The sequence below is a fragment of the Leuciscus leuciscus genome (assembly GCF_965113295.1).
Source record: "Leuciscus leuciscus genome assembly, chromosome: 10".
In the NCBI taxonomy this organism is placed as follows: domain Eukaryota; kingdom Metazoa; phylum Chordata; class Actinopteri; order Cypriniformes; family Leuciscidae; genus Leuciscus; species Leuciscus leuciscus.
Window position 1 is genome coordinate 12,641,586 of NC_138734.1, and position 16,903 is coordinate 12,658,488.

The 16,903-nt window shown below is 40.2% G+C and overlaps 2 protein-coding genes across 2 annotated transcripts; one reads left to right on the forward strand and one right to left on the reverse strand.

Annotated features, from left to right (window-relative positions):
• The first annotated feature begins 5,396 nt into the window (after positions 1-5,396).
• On the forward strand, positions 5,397-8,241 carry LOC309507170 (uncharacterized protein). Its single transcript, XM_082181278.1, has 3 exons — positions 5,397-6,159; positions 6,574-6,709; positions 7,285-8,241. Exons 1-3 carry the CDS (start codon positions 5,516-5,518, stop codon positions 8,032-8,034), a joined length of 1,530 nt encoding a protein of 509 aa, XP_082037404.1. The 5' UTR covers positions 5,397-5,515; the 3' UTR covers positions 8,035-8,241.
• A 547-nt stretch (positions 8,242-8,788) lies between these two features.
• Positions 8,789-12,562, reverse strand: LOC309507486 (uncharacterized protein). The gene is made up of 4 exons (XM_082181682.1): positions 12,462-12,562; positions 11,201-11,395; positions 10,178-10,257; positions 8,789-9,799 (listed from the first exon to the last, which is right to left on the reverse strand). The coding sequence occupies exons 1-4, from the start codon at positions 12,558-12,560 to the stop codon at positions 8,836-8,838; spliced, it is 1,338 nt and encodes a 445-aa protein (XP_082037808.1). The 5' UTR covers positions 12,561-12,562; the 3' UTR covers positions 8,789-8,835.
• Positions 12,563-16,903: the final 4,341 nt, after the last annotated feature.

Sequence of the window (16,903 nt, forward strand, 5' to 3'; positions counted from 1 at the left end):
GCCCATCCACATCAGTGCCATCACACTGCCTTTGCTCACATGTAAGATGGAACGTATCCTGCACCTGCTCAACAGCAACAGACTTTGCCTCATGCAGCAAAACATTGTATGGTGTTCTAGTCAGTCTATGCAGAATTTTCGAAGTCGCAAATGGGTGTCTGCTTAACGCGTCCGCCACTACATTTTTCGGTCCTGGGATGTATTGAATGTCAAAATCATACGGTGACAACTTCGCTACCCACCGCTGTTCACATGCATCCAGCTTGGGTTTTGTGAGGATGTACCTAAGTGGGTTATTATCAGTCCACACAGTAAACCTGTGTCCCCGGAGCCAATGACTGAACTTATCACTAATAGCCCACTTCATCGCCAAAAACTCAAGTCTGTGTGCTGGGTACTTTGATTGTGCATGATTTAAAGATTTAGACGCAAACGCAATGGGCCTAGCCACAGCACTCCCCTCCTGAACCTGCGACAAAACGGCACCAAGCCCACTAGTAGAGGCATCCACAGACAACAGAAACGGCTTCGAAAAATCTGGGTGAGCAAGCAAAACTTGACTCACCAAGACAGTCTTCAAATTTTCCAGGCTTTGCCTGCAATCGTCAGTCCAATCAGATGAAGAGAGGGCTCGGCTTCTTTTCAGTCGCTTCATTCCTCTCCCCAACCTAGGTCTTTTCTGTCCCGTCAAAAGCTGAAACAATGGTTTAGCCACTGAAGAGCAATTCTCTATGAAATGCTGGTAGTACACTACCATGCCTAAAAAGGACCTGATTTTACTCGCTGATGGTGTTACGCCGTCATTCTCCATCAAGTCTTTCTCAGATATATTCACAATAGCTTCAATTTTTGCTGGATCACTGGCGACCCCTTCTTCAGGCACGATATGACCCAAAAATTTTACTGACCTTCTCAAAAAATGACATTTTGAAGGAGACAGTTTCAAATTGTGGTCTTTCAGACGCCGAAACACCATCTCGAGCCTTTCCAAACTCTCCTTTTCAGTCTTTCCGAAAACTAATAAATAGTCCAAATAACACAAAAGACTCAAGAAATTCTGGTCCCCAAACACAGTCAACATCATTCTCATAAATGTTGCTGGACTGTTACACAATCCTTGGGGTAACCGATTATACTCGTGGAGCCCCAAAGGTGAACAGAACGCAGTGAATTTCTTATCGTCTTCGTGTAAGGGAATGTTGTAGTACCCGGAAGTCAGGTCCATGGTACTAAAGTATGCGTTCCCCCCCAAAGCCGCCAGCACATCAGCTTGATGTGGAAGAGGGTGAGCATACTTCACAGTGCGTGCGTTTAACCATCGGAAATCAGTGCATATCCTTAACTCACCATTTTTCTTCCACACCAAGACCAATGGAGACGCAAACTCACTGCTCGACTTTCTTATGATTTCTTTTTCTTCCATTTCATCTAAAGTCTCTTTCAACTTCAAGTAATGTGCGGGAGATAGACGACGATACGGAAGACGAAAGGGCTTGTCGTCTGTAACTCTGATACGATGACAAAACCCCTTCGCTTCGCCACAGTCCAAACTGTGCCTGGAAAACACACTTTCATATTTCTCAATGAGGTCAATGAGCTTGTTCTGCCAAAAGGAAGATACTTCACAGTCCCTGACATTCAGATCGCTCAGCCCCAGGTCACACAACCTACGGTCACCTACTGAGCTTGCTGCAGATGAAGAGCCACTCGTCATCACACTACCACATGACCTATCAAAATGTACTTCACCTGAATTTTGGCTAACCATCACATCTGTGCTTTGAGCGAGATCCTCCAAAGCAACACAAGGATACACGTCGGCCCCCTTCGCGTTTCTCCTCAGCACATTTTCTGCACTGGTCGGATTGATCATCTTTACAGGAAGCCAGCCATCACCCCACAAAGGTGACACAACCCTCCCAACCAACACATTCCGATGCACACAACGCGAAGTACTTGGTTCAACGACCACTGTGCTCCCTGCTGACAGTACTGACCCTGGAGGCAAACGACCCCAGACAAGGTGTTCACTCATAGGCTGCAGTGTCACAGATGACCTCAGCCTCAGCGTACCCACCCTGTCAGGAATTGAATCACCCCTCCATCTCTCTATACATGAAAGCATTCGCAAAAAGTGGCTATTCTCAGATGGTACAGCTGCGTCAGGTCTATTCACCACTCTCCAAAATTGGTCTGTACGTTTCATCTGACTTATTAGAGGTTTCAGAACATTAGTTCCGAGGATGATTGGGTCCTTTTGACCACTCACAATTAGAACAGGGACACTGAAACTAACCCCGTAGACTTCAAGCTTCAGATTACATACACCATCAGGACTAGTTTGTTTTCCACCGCAACCTACCAAGACAATATCTGAAGAACTCAGGATATCTTGGTCCAGCACCCCAGCACTTCTGAGCTGCGGAACTACATCAGCGCTCAGAGTAGTCGCCATGGAGCCACTGTCCAACATCCCCTGAAGTTCAACTTTGTCCTGTAATAACACACTAGCATAAAACAAACTGCTACTCTGATCAACTTGCATGCTATTCTGAAAAATTACGGTTTTCGTTTTGCCAATACTCTCACAGAAGAAAGAATAAACGGACTCAATATCAGTCTCACCAGAGGAATTACTACACAGCCCCACCTCGTCCTCTGCCCGAAGGGAGCTGTCTAGTTTCCCTGTGGTGTGACTTCAGTTTGCCGACCGGAGCCCACCCTGGACGTTGTTCGGTCACAGTTGTAACTCACGTGTCCAGCTGCAAAACACTTGAAACACAAGTTATACATTTTACAATGAGCAGTCGTGCTGTGCTCACTGCTCCGACACACTCTGCATTCTCGACTTCTATTCCCTGTTTGTTTAGGCCAGGGGCCCCGTGTAGACTGAGCGTTGCACACTAACGCTTTTTCTAGCAAGGTTAAGACTTTGTCCAGCGCATTCTCGTCATTCACGCCTGCACCCTGTTCAGACTTAGATGGTGGGGGAGTCACGTTAACTTCTGGTTCAGAGACAACTGTGGTAAATTGTTTGACAGTTTGATTAGTCAACTTGCGTTCTCTCAATAACTCATCAAGTTGCTCTTGGACTTCTGATGCAGTCCATGACTGTACAGGTTTACTCTTGAAAACAAAAGCTAACTCTCTGTCAGGACAGTTGCGGATAAACATAACTGCTAACTCTTTGCTTCTGTTATGCAGAGTTCTGCCTTCCAATCTCAAGTTCTGCTCAGCAACATCTGCTGCCTTGTTTAATCTTATCCAATAATCCCACGCACCCTCTTTAGGATATGGTCTCACAGAATAGAAGTCAGCCAACGGGATACCTGAACTGCTCTGGTCCCCGAAGTGCTGCTTCAAAACAGAAAAGAGAGAGTCAACAGTAGGAGTTGTCGTACCATTGCGCAGCCACACTTTCATTACATCTCTGGCCCGCCCCATTACTCTGTTCATTATTTCATCAACCATGTCAGAATTGGTCACATCTAGTTTGTTCAAATATACCCTCATCATGTCTTCCCATTCCATGATTGAGTATCTATCTGAACCATCCCCTCTAAAGTGTGGTGGTGCTGCCACCTCAGTTTTCAGGATCAAATTCATTTTTGATGCATCAATGACAGTAGTATTTGAATGATCAGTCACATGACCACTGTCACCTTCTTGAGACTTCTTGGTGAATGGATAATTCGGAAGATCAGTTTTCATCATACTTTCTCTGATTGACTGTCCAATCTCACTTCCAATTTGTTTTATGAGGTTACTCATTTGACCTGACATTTCTGACTCCAGAGGAGCGTACTCAAAATTACTGGCTCTTGGTAATGGGCTACCACACATTTCACTACTGTCGTAAGTAGAACCGGCAACTGTTCTACCCCGGCCTGTACTGCAAAACTCAGGGTCCCCAAACACCCTTATGTCATCAGGCGTGTTTATCAGATTGCCCCGCCCTCTACCGACCGAAAATGTGTTGTCCCACCCCAAATCACCTTGTTTAGCAGCCATTCCCTTCAGATGTCGTAGTACGCTCTCAAAACACAAAAATGTTTAAAAAGTAATCAATGATAATCAACCCGTGTTATAACCTTTCAAAAATTTTCAATTGTCCATAAACCACATAAGATTCAGTTCACTACGTTATTACAGTTCTTTGGTTGAAAGCTCAGTCAAATGATGATGTGAAATACCTTCCTTCACAGTTTAGACAGTAATTCGGTGGCACTCCTCAACGATCCAGCACGGCACTTGTCCGATCCAGCCTAACTGCAACTGAACAGTCCAACAGTCTGCACATCTGTCGCCCTCCTGTGTCTTCAGTGTCAGAATCTCCTTCCAGCAACAGTCTCCTCCCATGCACGACTCCAACCTCTCGAGCTCCAAACACAACCGTAGAACAGCAACAGACGCCCGAAGTCCCGTCACGTCCCGCGTCTCCCGTCTCGTCTGAGCGTCAGTCAGACTCCACGTCAGCAATCCCGGCGGTCGACAGCAATCAACCATTCGATGGGTCACGGCACCAGTTTTGTAGCGGTTGTCCCTCTGCGTTGTGTAATTTTTTTTTTTTGTAATAAAGGACTATCCACACAAACTAGTTTTTGATGCAGGTGATTTAATTGTAGTGCCTGTATTAGTAAACAAAACACACACAGGCACAATCAGCGTTGCTTGTTCTGCAATGCCTCTCTCCACTAACACCATCGCCGGAAAGAGCGAGGGCACCATTCATAACATTTACATACACACATTTACATTATATATAACAATATTATAATATCATATATAGTATAATAATATAAACAATAATATAAAGTGAAATTCGTATGCATTTTTGTACATTTATACCAGAAATACAGTGTTTAAGACATCAATTAACATACCTGTATTAGTAAACAAAACACACACAGGCACAATCAGCGTTGCTTGTTCTGCAATGCCTGTTAACCACAAAAATGTACGTTAAATGTACCAGGTAGTTAATCATTAAAACACATATACTTTCACTTTTTAATACAAGATTCGTTATCTTCATAATACAATACATCTCATTATAACCATATACATATATCTCTTTATATATATATCATCTATCTTTACATCTCTCACACGCGACACATGTCTCGCACACGATACACACTCGGCGCCGCCATTTTGTATAGTTCGCTGTTCACCCGATAATTAAACTCATAAACTTAATTTAACACACTGATAACTCGAACGAACAGTTTGACATAACATCAGCTTGAATACTTTCACATATTTTATCGTTTAAACATGAAGTGAACACTTATGAAACATACTGAAACATGAAATGTACAGAGCTCGTGAGATCGTACCTCTCTCCACTAACACCATCGCCGGAAAGAGGACGAACCTAGATTGCACCGCAATTCACTCTGTGCACGAGAAAAATGCTAACTTCCGGTTTGAGGGCGGAAGTTGGGTAATTCGTTTCCGGTTGCCGCCTTGTTTACATCAGTGGACCGGCATTAAGTTAGTTTAATCGTTCGCAATGGACCTAAAACATAAAAAAAAACGATTCACTTTTCAAAGGGCAGTCGGTGGTAATAACCACCATTGCTGCGTGCCACTATGTACCGCCGGGGGGAGATTCAACACAACCTTGAGCTTCCATAGTTTCCCAAAGGAACTTAATTTACGCGCCCAGTGGCTTGTTAAAATCAGAAGGGAAGGTTTCACCCCCACCACCAACTCCAGAGTGTGCAGTCGCCACTTTGAGAAAGAAGAGATAGTAATATCTTCTTCTGGAAAGCGGTGTCTTCGACCTAAGGCAGTTCCATCCTTGTTCGGTTGGAATAATTACACTAAAAAACCCCAGCGACCCGGAGTTTGGGAGCGCCGCCCTCGAGCAATCCAGGCTTTGGACCGCGCCCCAGAGGATGACTCCGCCGTGGACATGGTGACTGAGGTGGATGAAAACACACCTGTCTCTGGTTGTGCTGAGTTGGCTACGACACCCCTGATGAAAGACCACGATTACACAGCCAGCTCTTTCATCGTGGTCGACCGGATGAAATTTGAGAACATGTCAAGGCAGATCGAGGAGCTCACAAGGCAGCTCGAGTCACATCATTTGGAGAGATTTGGGTTGCAGCGGTTTGCCACATCACCTGATGACTTTCGGTACTATACCAGGTAAGAAATCAGAGATTTCACACCATCACATTTGGTGTATTTTATTTTCTTTGATCTGTAAATAAAACATATTTTATGAATATATACATGCATGTCTCCGCTGACGAGGCAATAAAAAACGTATCATCAGCAGCCGGTGATGTGATTAGCTTTAAAGTTTCACGATAGCTGTATAATAGTTTGGCTAGTATGGATTTTTGCGGTTCCATACAGTGCGTGTGTGGTGTGTGTCTGATGTGTGTGTATTGTGACTTTGTGTGTTTCAGTAAAGAAGAATAAAATATAATGAAGAAATATAATTAACAGATCTAGAGAAAACAACGCTAGATTCCATGTTCACAACTTGAGAATGTTTTGATGTAATCTGAATGCCATAAATAGAAAAACTATATGATATGTGCTGTTTGTATGCAGATTTCCATCATATGAGCATTTCATGGCCTTTTGGAATCTAATCCAAGAGGCAACGAGCAGAATGGTGAGAGTCACCAGTGGTCAGAAGAACCTTTCCACCAGTACATCCACTGAGAGTCCTATGAACAGATCAACTGTAAGTTCTACAATAAACATATGAAGACTTCAGATGCAAAAGCCTCTAAGTGTCACCTGAGATTTTCTTCAAAAATTTGCATTTTTGTCAAGCTTGTATATTTAAGTTCAGTAATTTCACTTTTATTACAATTAATAGGTAATTTTCATTGCCATTAAAGTGAAATAACTGAACATAAACATACAAGCTTGACAAAAATGATCATTCTAGAAGAAAATTTCAGATGGCACTTAGAGGCTTTTGCATCTGAAGTCTTCATATACTACCAGCTTGGTCCATGTGAATTACACATTTTGCACTGTTAGCTGTGTTTTGTTTTTGCTTGCTCTGGCACTCTTGTTGTCTGTGCAAGCGACTACCTGCTTTTGTTGCTCTGCTCCTTTGGCTGCTCAGCTCCACGCTGGCCTGCTATAGGCAGCTTACTCTTTACAGTTAAATCATTGATGAAAGTTTCCAATTTTTAGATTACATACACCCCCACATGCACTGCATATTTTAATCACCTTAGTTTGTGTATTTTATCTTTGTTGTATAGTGTTTCTATCTATTTATAATACAGTAACTATTTTCCCCAGAAATTGCTGCCAATTGACGAGCTCTTCCTCTTCCTTAACTATCTATCAACCGGCTGTACACAAAGGGAACTTGCTCACAAGTTCAACATCCACAGAGCTACAGTGAGTCGAATAATTGTGACGTGGTCCAACTTTCTATATACTTTACTTGGATCTCTCTCGATATGGATGACAAGTGGATCAGTGAGGGCAAACTGCCCCACAGATTTCCATGGGACTTATGAAAACACCCAGGTCATCCTTGACTGCACAGAAATGAGGTGCCAAACCCCTACCTCCCTTCTGCTCCAAAGTGAGGTATTTTCCACATACAAGTCGCACTGTACATTCAAAGCGCTTATTGGCATGTCCCCCCATGGAGCATTGACATTTGTGTCGGCACTTTTTGAAGGCTCCATCAGTGACAAGGAGATTTTTCGTCACTCCGGCATCACCTCCCTCCTAACACCCGACATGGAAGTTATGGTAGACAAGGGGTTTCTGATAGATGAGCTAGTTTCCGGGAAAGTGCATCGCCCAGCTTTTATGTCCAAACAGGATCAAATGTCAGAGGTGGACGTCCTTAAAACCCAGGCCATTGCACGTCTGAGAGTCCACGTCGAGAGGCTCATTAGGAGGGTCAAAGAGAACAAACTTTTTGACACGGTCATCCCTCTCTCCATTTGTGGGAATATAAACCAACTTTTTACTGTTGCATGTCTCCTCACTAATTATCAGTCCGGACCCCTGGTCAAGAAATGGATGGTCTGATTTTCTGGTGGCCGGATTTCCTAATCCATTCTATAATGAACTTTGACACCACACTCTCCTGGCAAAATAAAGACCAATAACACATCACAGGATGTTTAACAATACTCATACAGTTTTGGAAATGATTTGCTGTTACTCTGCAAATAAAATTGCTTTACTTTTACAGTGTTGTCTACAGCTTTGTTCTGTGTGCTTCCAGTAGACTGTGATAGATTTTTTTAGAAGACCCATTTATTTAAACTGGCTTTTAATTTTTTTTTAGCACTTTCATATTTTATCTTAAGGTGTTTTATATTTTAATAATTTAGTTATTATATGGTTTTGACGTGTTTTTTATCTATATATATACATATATGTATGTACATACATACATACATACATATATATATATATACACACACACATGTGTGTGATTCTTGCTCTGTATTATCTGTTTTTGTGAGTTTCACAGTTGTAAAGCACTTTGGTCAACCTGAGCATTGTTGTAAGGTGCTACAGTATATAAATACATTTTGATTTGATTGATTTTGTAAAAATGCAAAGACCATTTCTCTGTTCTTCAGAAAGCAAAAACACATAATAGATTTCAAGTGAACTGTATTTGACAAACTTCAATTTCATAAATGGTTAACATGAAAGTGTCACTGCCCTTCAATAACAATGCATACAAAGGCACAAATGAACATTTATAATAATAGAATATATAACATATACATATAAGACAACATATAAGATAATAACAGATTAAAAGCAGTCTTCTGTAAAAATGTCCCCAAAACTCAGGTATCACAAGCAACCAATTTACGCCACTGCCAGGTATTTGTCCATGTACACGTGAAAGTAGAACTTATCTATCCCACGCTTCATTTTTTCCATCACACTCTCATCCCTCTGTATTCTTTGTATGAAAACATCATCTTGAGCGGAGACGACATAATCGCACCAACTCATACCGGTGACAAGTAGTTGGCCCTGAACTTGCCAATAATAGGCATGAGTTGGTTTGAGCTGCAATGACCCATTGATGACCTTGAGATAAGGTGCGTCCACATAATTTGGAATGTTTGGACATTTTATTTCCAGAAGGCCAAACTGAGGCTGCTCCAAGGGGTCAAAAACAACCCCATCTGGTGAGGCACCAATCCATGGTGCATACGGTTGTACCACAAACCCACATTTGTAGTGGTTCACACGTTTTATCTGGCAATATTCCCAGATCGCATCTGCCTCCAACTCCAAACCCCTCTTCATAGGCCCTGTCTGATGAGTACCTCTTAGAATGCGTTCAGCAAGTCCCTCTTCAGAGGCCTTGCCCACATGGCAGATCTCTCTAAAACGAGATGCAGTCACCCGTGGTTTTCGTACATTGTACCAATCGGCACACAAACTCTGCTCTCGCGTAGCACATTCAATCTTCTGGGCCAATTCCAGGGTAACCTCGAGACTTTTCATGTGCAGCTGTTGCTTCCTGGAACAGACAAACATGCACTCTGATGGTTCAAGTCTGTAGCCTTGCAGTGGCAATGATGGAGGAGGTGGAGCATCATGGAGAGTCTTTGCTTTCTCTTTGGCAGGTTGCTGATAAGAAAGGGGACTTCCATGTTGCACCTTGCCGAACAGTGAGTCCACAAGTGGGATATCCTCACTTATTCCCATGCTGCAGATCATAGGGCGGTCAGCATCAGCTAAATCTTTGTACACCTCAGACACCCGAAGAACTGAGAGGTCAGGAAGTTCCCCATGAAGGCCTTTGTACAGTTTACTCCTGTATGTTAGAAAACACACACACACACACGCTAAAAATCTGCAACAGAGTAATACATTTTGCTTGAGGGGAAGAGCATTCTGGAAATAGAATACAATAACCAGTACAGTGACAGGTCATCAGAATTAATAATAAAATTGAATTTCATGATTTAAGGTGTGCCTGCTTTGGCCAACTTGAAAGACACCTGCAGAAGGATTTGACACATTTTAAGTGGCATCATTCATTTATGAAATTGGTTGGACCTATAACTCACTAGATGTAAAACACATAGAACCTACCTTGTAACAATAATAATTTCAGTTTCCCCCCACTGGTTTTAAATGCTATTGTCCAATGGAATGTTGTTATCTGAAATCCCATAAATGCAGCACTTACCGCACTCCCTCTGCGGTCTTTCTTGTTTTCGGTTTGGCTGAGATCACAGCCATCTTGTCAACAGGGCCCGGCTTTATCCCCTATGTCAATATAGTGAAAAATAAATAGAGAATGTAGGCAAGTAGGATTGTTTTTAATCCACTGTAAAGCAGGTACAATGTATTTAAGAAAAGCGCTTTATACAGTGCTATGCATAAGTTTAGACACCCATGCTAAAGTTGACTAAAAAGAGGAATAAAAAATCATCTTTTGAAAATTGAACTTAATGCCTTAATTAAAAAAATTAGGAAAAATCCAACCTTTAAGGACACCAATTTTCTTTGTGAATGAATAATGTATCATAAATAAATAAATGTTCTTCCTTAAAATACAGGGTGCATAAGTTTGGACACCCCTATGTTAAATTCCCATAGAGGCAGGCAGATTTTTATTTTTAAAGGCCGGTTACTTCATGGATCCAGGATACTATGCATTCTGATAAAGTTCCATTGGCCTTTGGAATTAAAATAGCCCCACATCATCACATAGCCTTCACCATACCTAGAGATTGGCATGGAGTACTTTCCATAAGATCATCTCTCAATGCAAATCAAACTAGCTATTAGGCTAACTGAAATAAAACCATGCCAATCTCTAGGTATGGTGAAGGCTATGTGATAATGTGGGGCTATTTTAATTCCAAAGGCCAAGGGAACTTTATCAGGATGCATAGTATCCTGGATCCATGAAGTAACTGGCCTTTAAAAATAAAAATCTGCCTGCCTCTATGGGAATTTAACATAGGGGTGTCCAAACTTATGCACCCTGTATTTTAAGGAAGAATATTTATTTATTTACGATACATTATTCATTCACAAAGAAAATTGGTGTCCTTAAAGGTTGGATTTTTCCTAATTTTTTTAATTAAGGCATTAAGTTCAATTTCCAAAAGATGATTTTTTATTCCTCTTTTTAGTCAACTTTAGTATGGGTGTCTAAACTTATGCATAGCACTGTAAATAAAGTTTGATTGATTGAACTCACCATAACTCTAGGCTTATGCCACTGTTGTTCACCTTCAGTGCAGCTTAATATTGGGGGAACAACTTGGAGTTTCAATTGCGAATAGTGTGCAGATTGAAACAGAAGAGCTACACAATGGTTGCATAAAGCTTTCCCAGCCTTGCAGGTGCAGCAGAAGTGCAGAAGTTGCACAGGCTGCAAATCTTTTAGGACAACCTATTAAGTAAAACATATCAATGTATTTGATGTAATCAATGCATATCCCTTGACAGTATTACTCACTTCTTAAAAAAAAAGCCTGTCTGAACACCCCCTTGACATGATGCAGCCTGACATGATCCTAGAAAAAGTAACAATACCCTACGTCCATCAATACCCTACAGCCTAACACCCTACCCAACATTAGGCCTACTAGGATTTGTACACTGAACACAATTTCACACTGCTGCTGACTGTAACCATACTCTGAGCTTGTGAGGTTTCTCAGCTTTCCTCATGGACCTGAAGCACTCTGCCCTGACAACCACCTCTCCTGAGCCCTGATCTTTCTCAGACACTGCAGAAAAATAACAATATTAGCAAGTTAGTAATAGAATAACATGCAAGTTAGTTGGTAAGTATAATAATTAGCAACTGTAATAGGAACATATTGTTGCCAAGCTATCTAAAGCTTAAGCTATCTAAATCCATTTATCTAAAACTATGTTCGTTTGTTCATAGTCAAGTCAAACAACACAGTTTTCACACATATTTGGGTGGAGCCAGGCGCTGCTGCATTGTGAAAAGTAAACAATGTTTTCACATCTGCTTTTTGTCACCGCGCCCAAACAGTCGCTTTACAGAGTGGAGCGTTGCGTATCCATGACAACTAGACGGAAGTTTTTAGGCTACTAATTATTTATTATTATTATTATTATTATATTATACCCTTTAACCAGGAGAAGCCCTTGGGGTTAGAACATATTTTGCAAGGGAGACCTGTTTAGAAATATGTGTGAAAACCTTACAGTCTATGGTGAAAACCGCCTAACTTGATAACGAACGAACCAACGTCGGATACCTTTACTGCTACTCCCTGTATGACATGTGTAGGAGTGGTTGTCAACAACATAGCCTCCGAACATCCGAACATCATAAACAAAACAATGGCTAACACAAACTGTTCGGGAAAATGCACTAACGCATGATTTTGACTTTTATAATGTATAACGTTAGAGAGATAACATAACAGTTAACAGATAGCATAGCTTGAGCACGTAGCATGGATGTTGTTGTGACTTACCTTCAAAATTATGCAAATACTGAGAGATGTAATATTTAAACCCCTTCTCTCTCTTGCTCTGGGGAGCTGGAGAAAAATCACTAACCAGTCGATGAACATCATCGACTGTAATATTCGGCAAATGTCCAAGACATCTGGAGAAATATACATCCTCTACGTCGTCCATCAGGCTACCGGAAACTAGACACCCCCTATCGGTTTCGCAGCCGGAAGTAGCATATGCTAACGTGCACAGAGTCAATTTTCTTCTCTCACCTACGTATGACGTCAGCCGACGTGCATACTGTGATTATTACTTTTAATATGAGCTCACAATAGTCTTTCAAAATAAAATACCCCATAACAAACAATAATAACGAATAAAATTAAATACTATAAACAAATAAAATGAATAATCTGGTGTAACAACATATCCCTGCTACACAAGCATAATTGTAATGTATTTCTAACAAATGTACTACAAGTACATTGGTAATAAATATATGCTTAATTATACTTTTAAGAAATATGCTAAACACAATATACCATTTGTGTGAAGTTTTAGTGTATTTAAAGAAAACATACTTATGTTGCTCTTACTTAAAGTACATTTGTGTAACTTATGTAAGAAAATGATTAAAGGTGCTCTAAGTCATTCTGGGAGTGTTGACATTCGAATTGTTGTCAAACAAAACGGAGGCTAGCTAGACCCTCCCTCCTCCTCATCCCGTCTCCTCCCTCCTCCCCTCCCTTCCGGCATAAAGGAAAGTCAAAGTAGTCACTAAAAACAAAGTTAAGTTTTACTGATACTTCATTCAATGTGTAATGTCACCAAGTTAGATAAATGCTTTTATATATTGCAGAACAGAATGCAGAAAAAGAGAAACATTGTCTTAAAATCGTTTCGCCACCTGAGGTTATAACTATAACTATAGCTCCCATACAAGGACCCAATAATAGCAAGATAACGTTAGCTTCGCGTTTCCCAGTGAGCATAAACAACGGCGGCGTCGTAAACAAATTTAGTCAAAGTTGTCAAATTTAGTAAAATTTAGTCAATAGCCTATAAATGAACATTCAAATCCATAACAAACAGTGGGTGAAAACAATAATTCACACAAATTGTCGCCCTACTGTGAATTTGCTTGACCATTTACAATAGAGATTGATCGCTAGCTGAAACATATGTTGTATTCACCAAAGCTAACGCTGACTGCATAGTTCTAGCTAATTACATCCTTGTGTTGGTTTGGCGAACATGAACGTCAATTTAGAAAGAAAAATGGATTTACCTGGGGCCTGTTTCAGAAAGGAGGTTAAGTGAAAACTCTGAGTATGTTAACCCTGAAATGAGGGAAACTCTGAGTTTTCTGTTTCAGAATGGGAGGTATGTTAAACCTGAGAAAGCAGAGTAAGTCAAGCCTGTTTCAGAAAGAGAGGTAACTTATACTCAGAGTCAGTTACCATGGTAACTTACTCTGTGAACCTAACCTGGTCGGGAGCAGGGGCCTGTTTCAGAAAGGAGGTTCAACCAACTCTGAGTTAAAACTTGAACTCTGAGTTGACTTACCCTGAGATGGGAAACTCTGAGTTTTCGGTTACAGAACAGCTGAAATGAGTTAGTTCAATCAACTCTGAGTTGACCTACTCTGAGTTAAGCGCGTGCACCACAACTATAAAAAGGCATTATCAATGGAGCACAGATATTATGAGTCACCATGGCAACAGCGCCAGACAAAAAGAGGTCTTCATATTTCTCACCAGTACAAACATTATTACTGTAATTTTACAGTATTAGAACATTAATACTGTAATTTAATTAAAGGGATTACTCTTAATTCTTCTGTAATTTAAAGTAAATTCTGATGTAATTGCATTAGACTATAGAACAATTCTGTATATTTAACATACATTTTTAAAAGGTATATTTTTAATGTAACCTTCTCCCTCTACACACTTTGGTCAATTCAAGAATAATTCATGCAATTGTATATTGTTTATTTGAAAGCATTAAAAGTGCTGTTTCTTGTCTCTCCTTGTATTGTTCAAGTGTTTAAGGTTGACATGGGATTTAGTAATTAGCAATAAGTAAACCAATGCTTTCTAAAGATTGTCATTATTACATTAATCTAATTACATTGTTGAAGATGTCATTTGTAGTTAGTAATACAAGTAACTTGCCCAACTGTTATAATATCTGAGGTGAAACTGGAAGAACAGTATGTAAACCTAATTTAAATTTTCATGTAGGTGCAATTAGGCATTAAAAGAACATGGCAGCAGTTGAAAATTAATTATAAAAACATAATTCAATCAAGTAAGGCTTGAGCATATCATGGGTGTAGGCTACCTGACTTTACATTTGACATATTAAATAACTAAATAGCATCCAGTGTCTAGCAGTGCAGTAGCATTTACGGCTGAGGGAATTCCTGGAGGGACTTCAGAGCCAGTCACTCCCGAAGATCCAAGGGCCTTCATAAGAGGTTTACATGTGTTATTTTTTATAGGCTATTTGTTTTGTTGGTCCCAACATATTCTGATGGTAATATCTGTCTTTTGGAGCCTCCTGTCCCAACAGAACCCCAGGCAGTTGTAAGTAGCCTATCAATACACCAGAAATTATGACAAATAGTGTTATAAAGTGTACTCAACCAAATGCTCATCTTCACAGGACGATGGGGATAAAGAGTTTCTGCTGCCACAGAGAGGCCTACAGCGGTAATGTTAATATTATTTGTCTGTCTACACATCAAACAAGCTACACATTCAGATTTTTTCACATTTTTATGTGGATAATCTCAGTTTAAATCTAAGTATAAACAGGTATTCTTATCTCTCCCGCCCCCAGAGTGTGGAAGAACAGCAGGAGGAGGGTCCATCAACTTCTGTTGCACAGATGAACACAGTTCAGTGATTTCCAGTAAATGCCACAGTTTAATTCTGTAGAATTTGTTCAGAACTATTTGTTCTACTACTGTATTTTCAGTTGCCAGTTAAGGAGTTATATAGACTTCATCTTATTAAAAAAAGAAAGAAAAAAAAACTGCAGTAAAAATTGCAATATTTTATTTATTAATAAAAGATTAATTGTATTAATAAAAATGTACTGAAAGAATGAATGAGGTGTTTAAACACTACTTCCTCTTTAAAAAGGGGGAGGAGACCAATAGAAACTCTGGGTTTACCGGAGAAAACCTGCTCCTGACCAGGTTAGGTTCACAGAGTAAGTTACCATGGTAACTGACTCTGAGTATAAGTTACCTCTCTTCCAGAAACGGGCTTGACTTACTCTGCTTTCTCAGGTTTAACATACCTCCCATTCTGAAACAGAAAACTCAGAGTTTCCCTCATTTCAGGGTTAACATACTCAGAGTTTTCACTTAACCTCCTTTCTGAAACAGGCCCCAGGTTTTCTTCAGTAAACCCAGAGTTTCTTTCGGTCTCCTCCCCTTTTTAAAGAGGAAGTGGTGTTTAAACACCTCATTCATTCTTTCAGTACATTTTTATTAATAAAATTAATCTTTTATTAATAAATAAAATATTGCTTTTTTTTTTTTTTTATAAGATGAAGTCTATATAACTCCTTAACTGGCAACTGAAAACACAGTAGTATATTAGAGTTACATAATGTAGTTCTAAACAAATTCTACAGAATTAAACTGTGGCATTTACTGGAAATCACTGAACTGTTCATCTGTGCAACAGAAGTTGATGGACCGTCCTCCTGCTGTTCTTCCACACTCTGGGGGCGCGGGGAGAGATAAGAATACCCGTTTATACTTAGATTTAAACTTAGATTTAGACTTAGATTGAAAAGTAGCTTTCCTGTAGCTCAGTGGTAAGAGCACTGCGTTAACAATGCAAGGTTGTGGGTTTGATCCCAGGGGATTGCACATACCTATGTATAAATGTATAGGATAATGCAATGTAAGTCGCTTTGGATAAAAGCGTCTGCCAAATGCGTAAATGTAGATTCTATAGGCTACTCCACATAAAAATGTGAAAGAATGTGTAGACACATAATGTTAACATTACCTCTGTAGCAGCAGAAACTCTTTATCCCCATGTGATGAGCATTTGGTTGAGTACACTTTATAACACTATTTGTCATAATTTCTGGTGTATTGAGTAGGCAACTTACAACTACCTGGGTTTCTGTTGGGACAGGAGGCTCCAAAAGACAGATATTACCATCAGAATCTATTGGGACCAACAAAAATCCTAACCCAAAGTAAAATAAATGGAAATATCAAAAATAGCCTATATCAAAAATAACACATATGTAAACCTCTTACATTTTATGAAGGCCCTTGGATCTTTGGGAGTGACTGGCTCTGAAGTCCGTCCAGGAATTCCCTCAGCCAAAAATGCTGCTGCACTGCTAGACACTGGATGCTTTAGTTATTTAATATGTCACATGTTTGTAAAGCCAGGTAGCCTACACTGCAGTAGGCCTTACT

What these genes read in the sequence shown, in the direction of transcription:
- LOC309507170 (XM_082181278.1), top strand. Translation starts at nt 5,516, where the DNA reads ATGGACCTAAAACATAAAAAAAAACGATTCACTTTTCAAAGGGCAGTC. An exon ending in GACTTTCGGTACTATACCAG is followed by an intron (nt 6,160 to 6,573) that starts GTAAGAAATCAG and finishes GTTTGTATGCAG; the next exon opens with ATTTCCATCATATGAGCATT. An exon ending in GTCCTATGAACAGATCAACT is followed by an intron (nt 6,710 to 7,284) that starts GTAAGTTCTACA and finishes TATTTTCCCCAG; the next exon opens with AAATTGCTGCCAATTGACGA.
- LOC309507486 (XM_082181682.1), bottom strand. Translation starts at nt 12,560, where the DNA reads ATGTTCATCGACTGGTTAGTGATTTTTCTCCAGCTCCCCAGAGCAAGA. An exon ending in GGCATAAGCCTAGAGTTATG is followed by an intron (nt 10,258 to 11,200) that starts GTGAGTTCAATC and finishes ATATTGACATAG; the next exon opens with GGGATAAAGCCGGGCCCTGT. An exon ending in AAGACCGCAGAGGGAGTGCG is followed by an intron (nt 9,800 to 10,177) that starts GTAAGTGCTGCA and finishes TCTAACATACAG; the next exon opens with GAGTAAACTGTACAAAGGCC.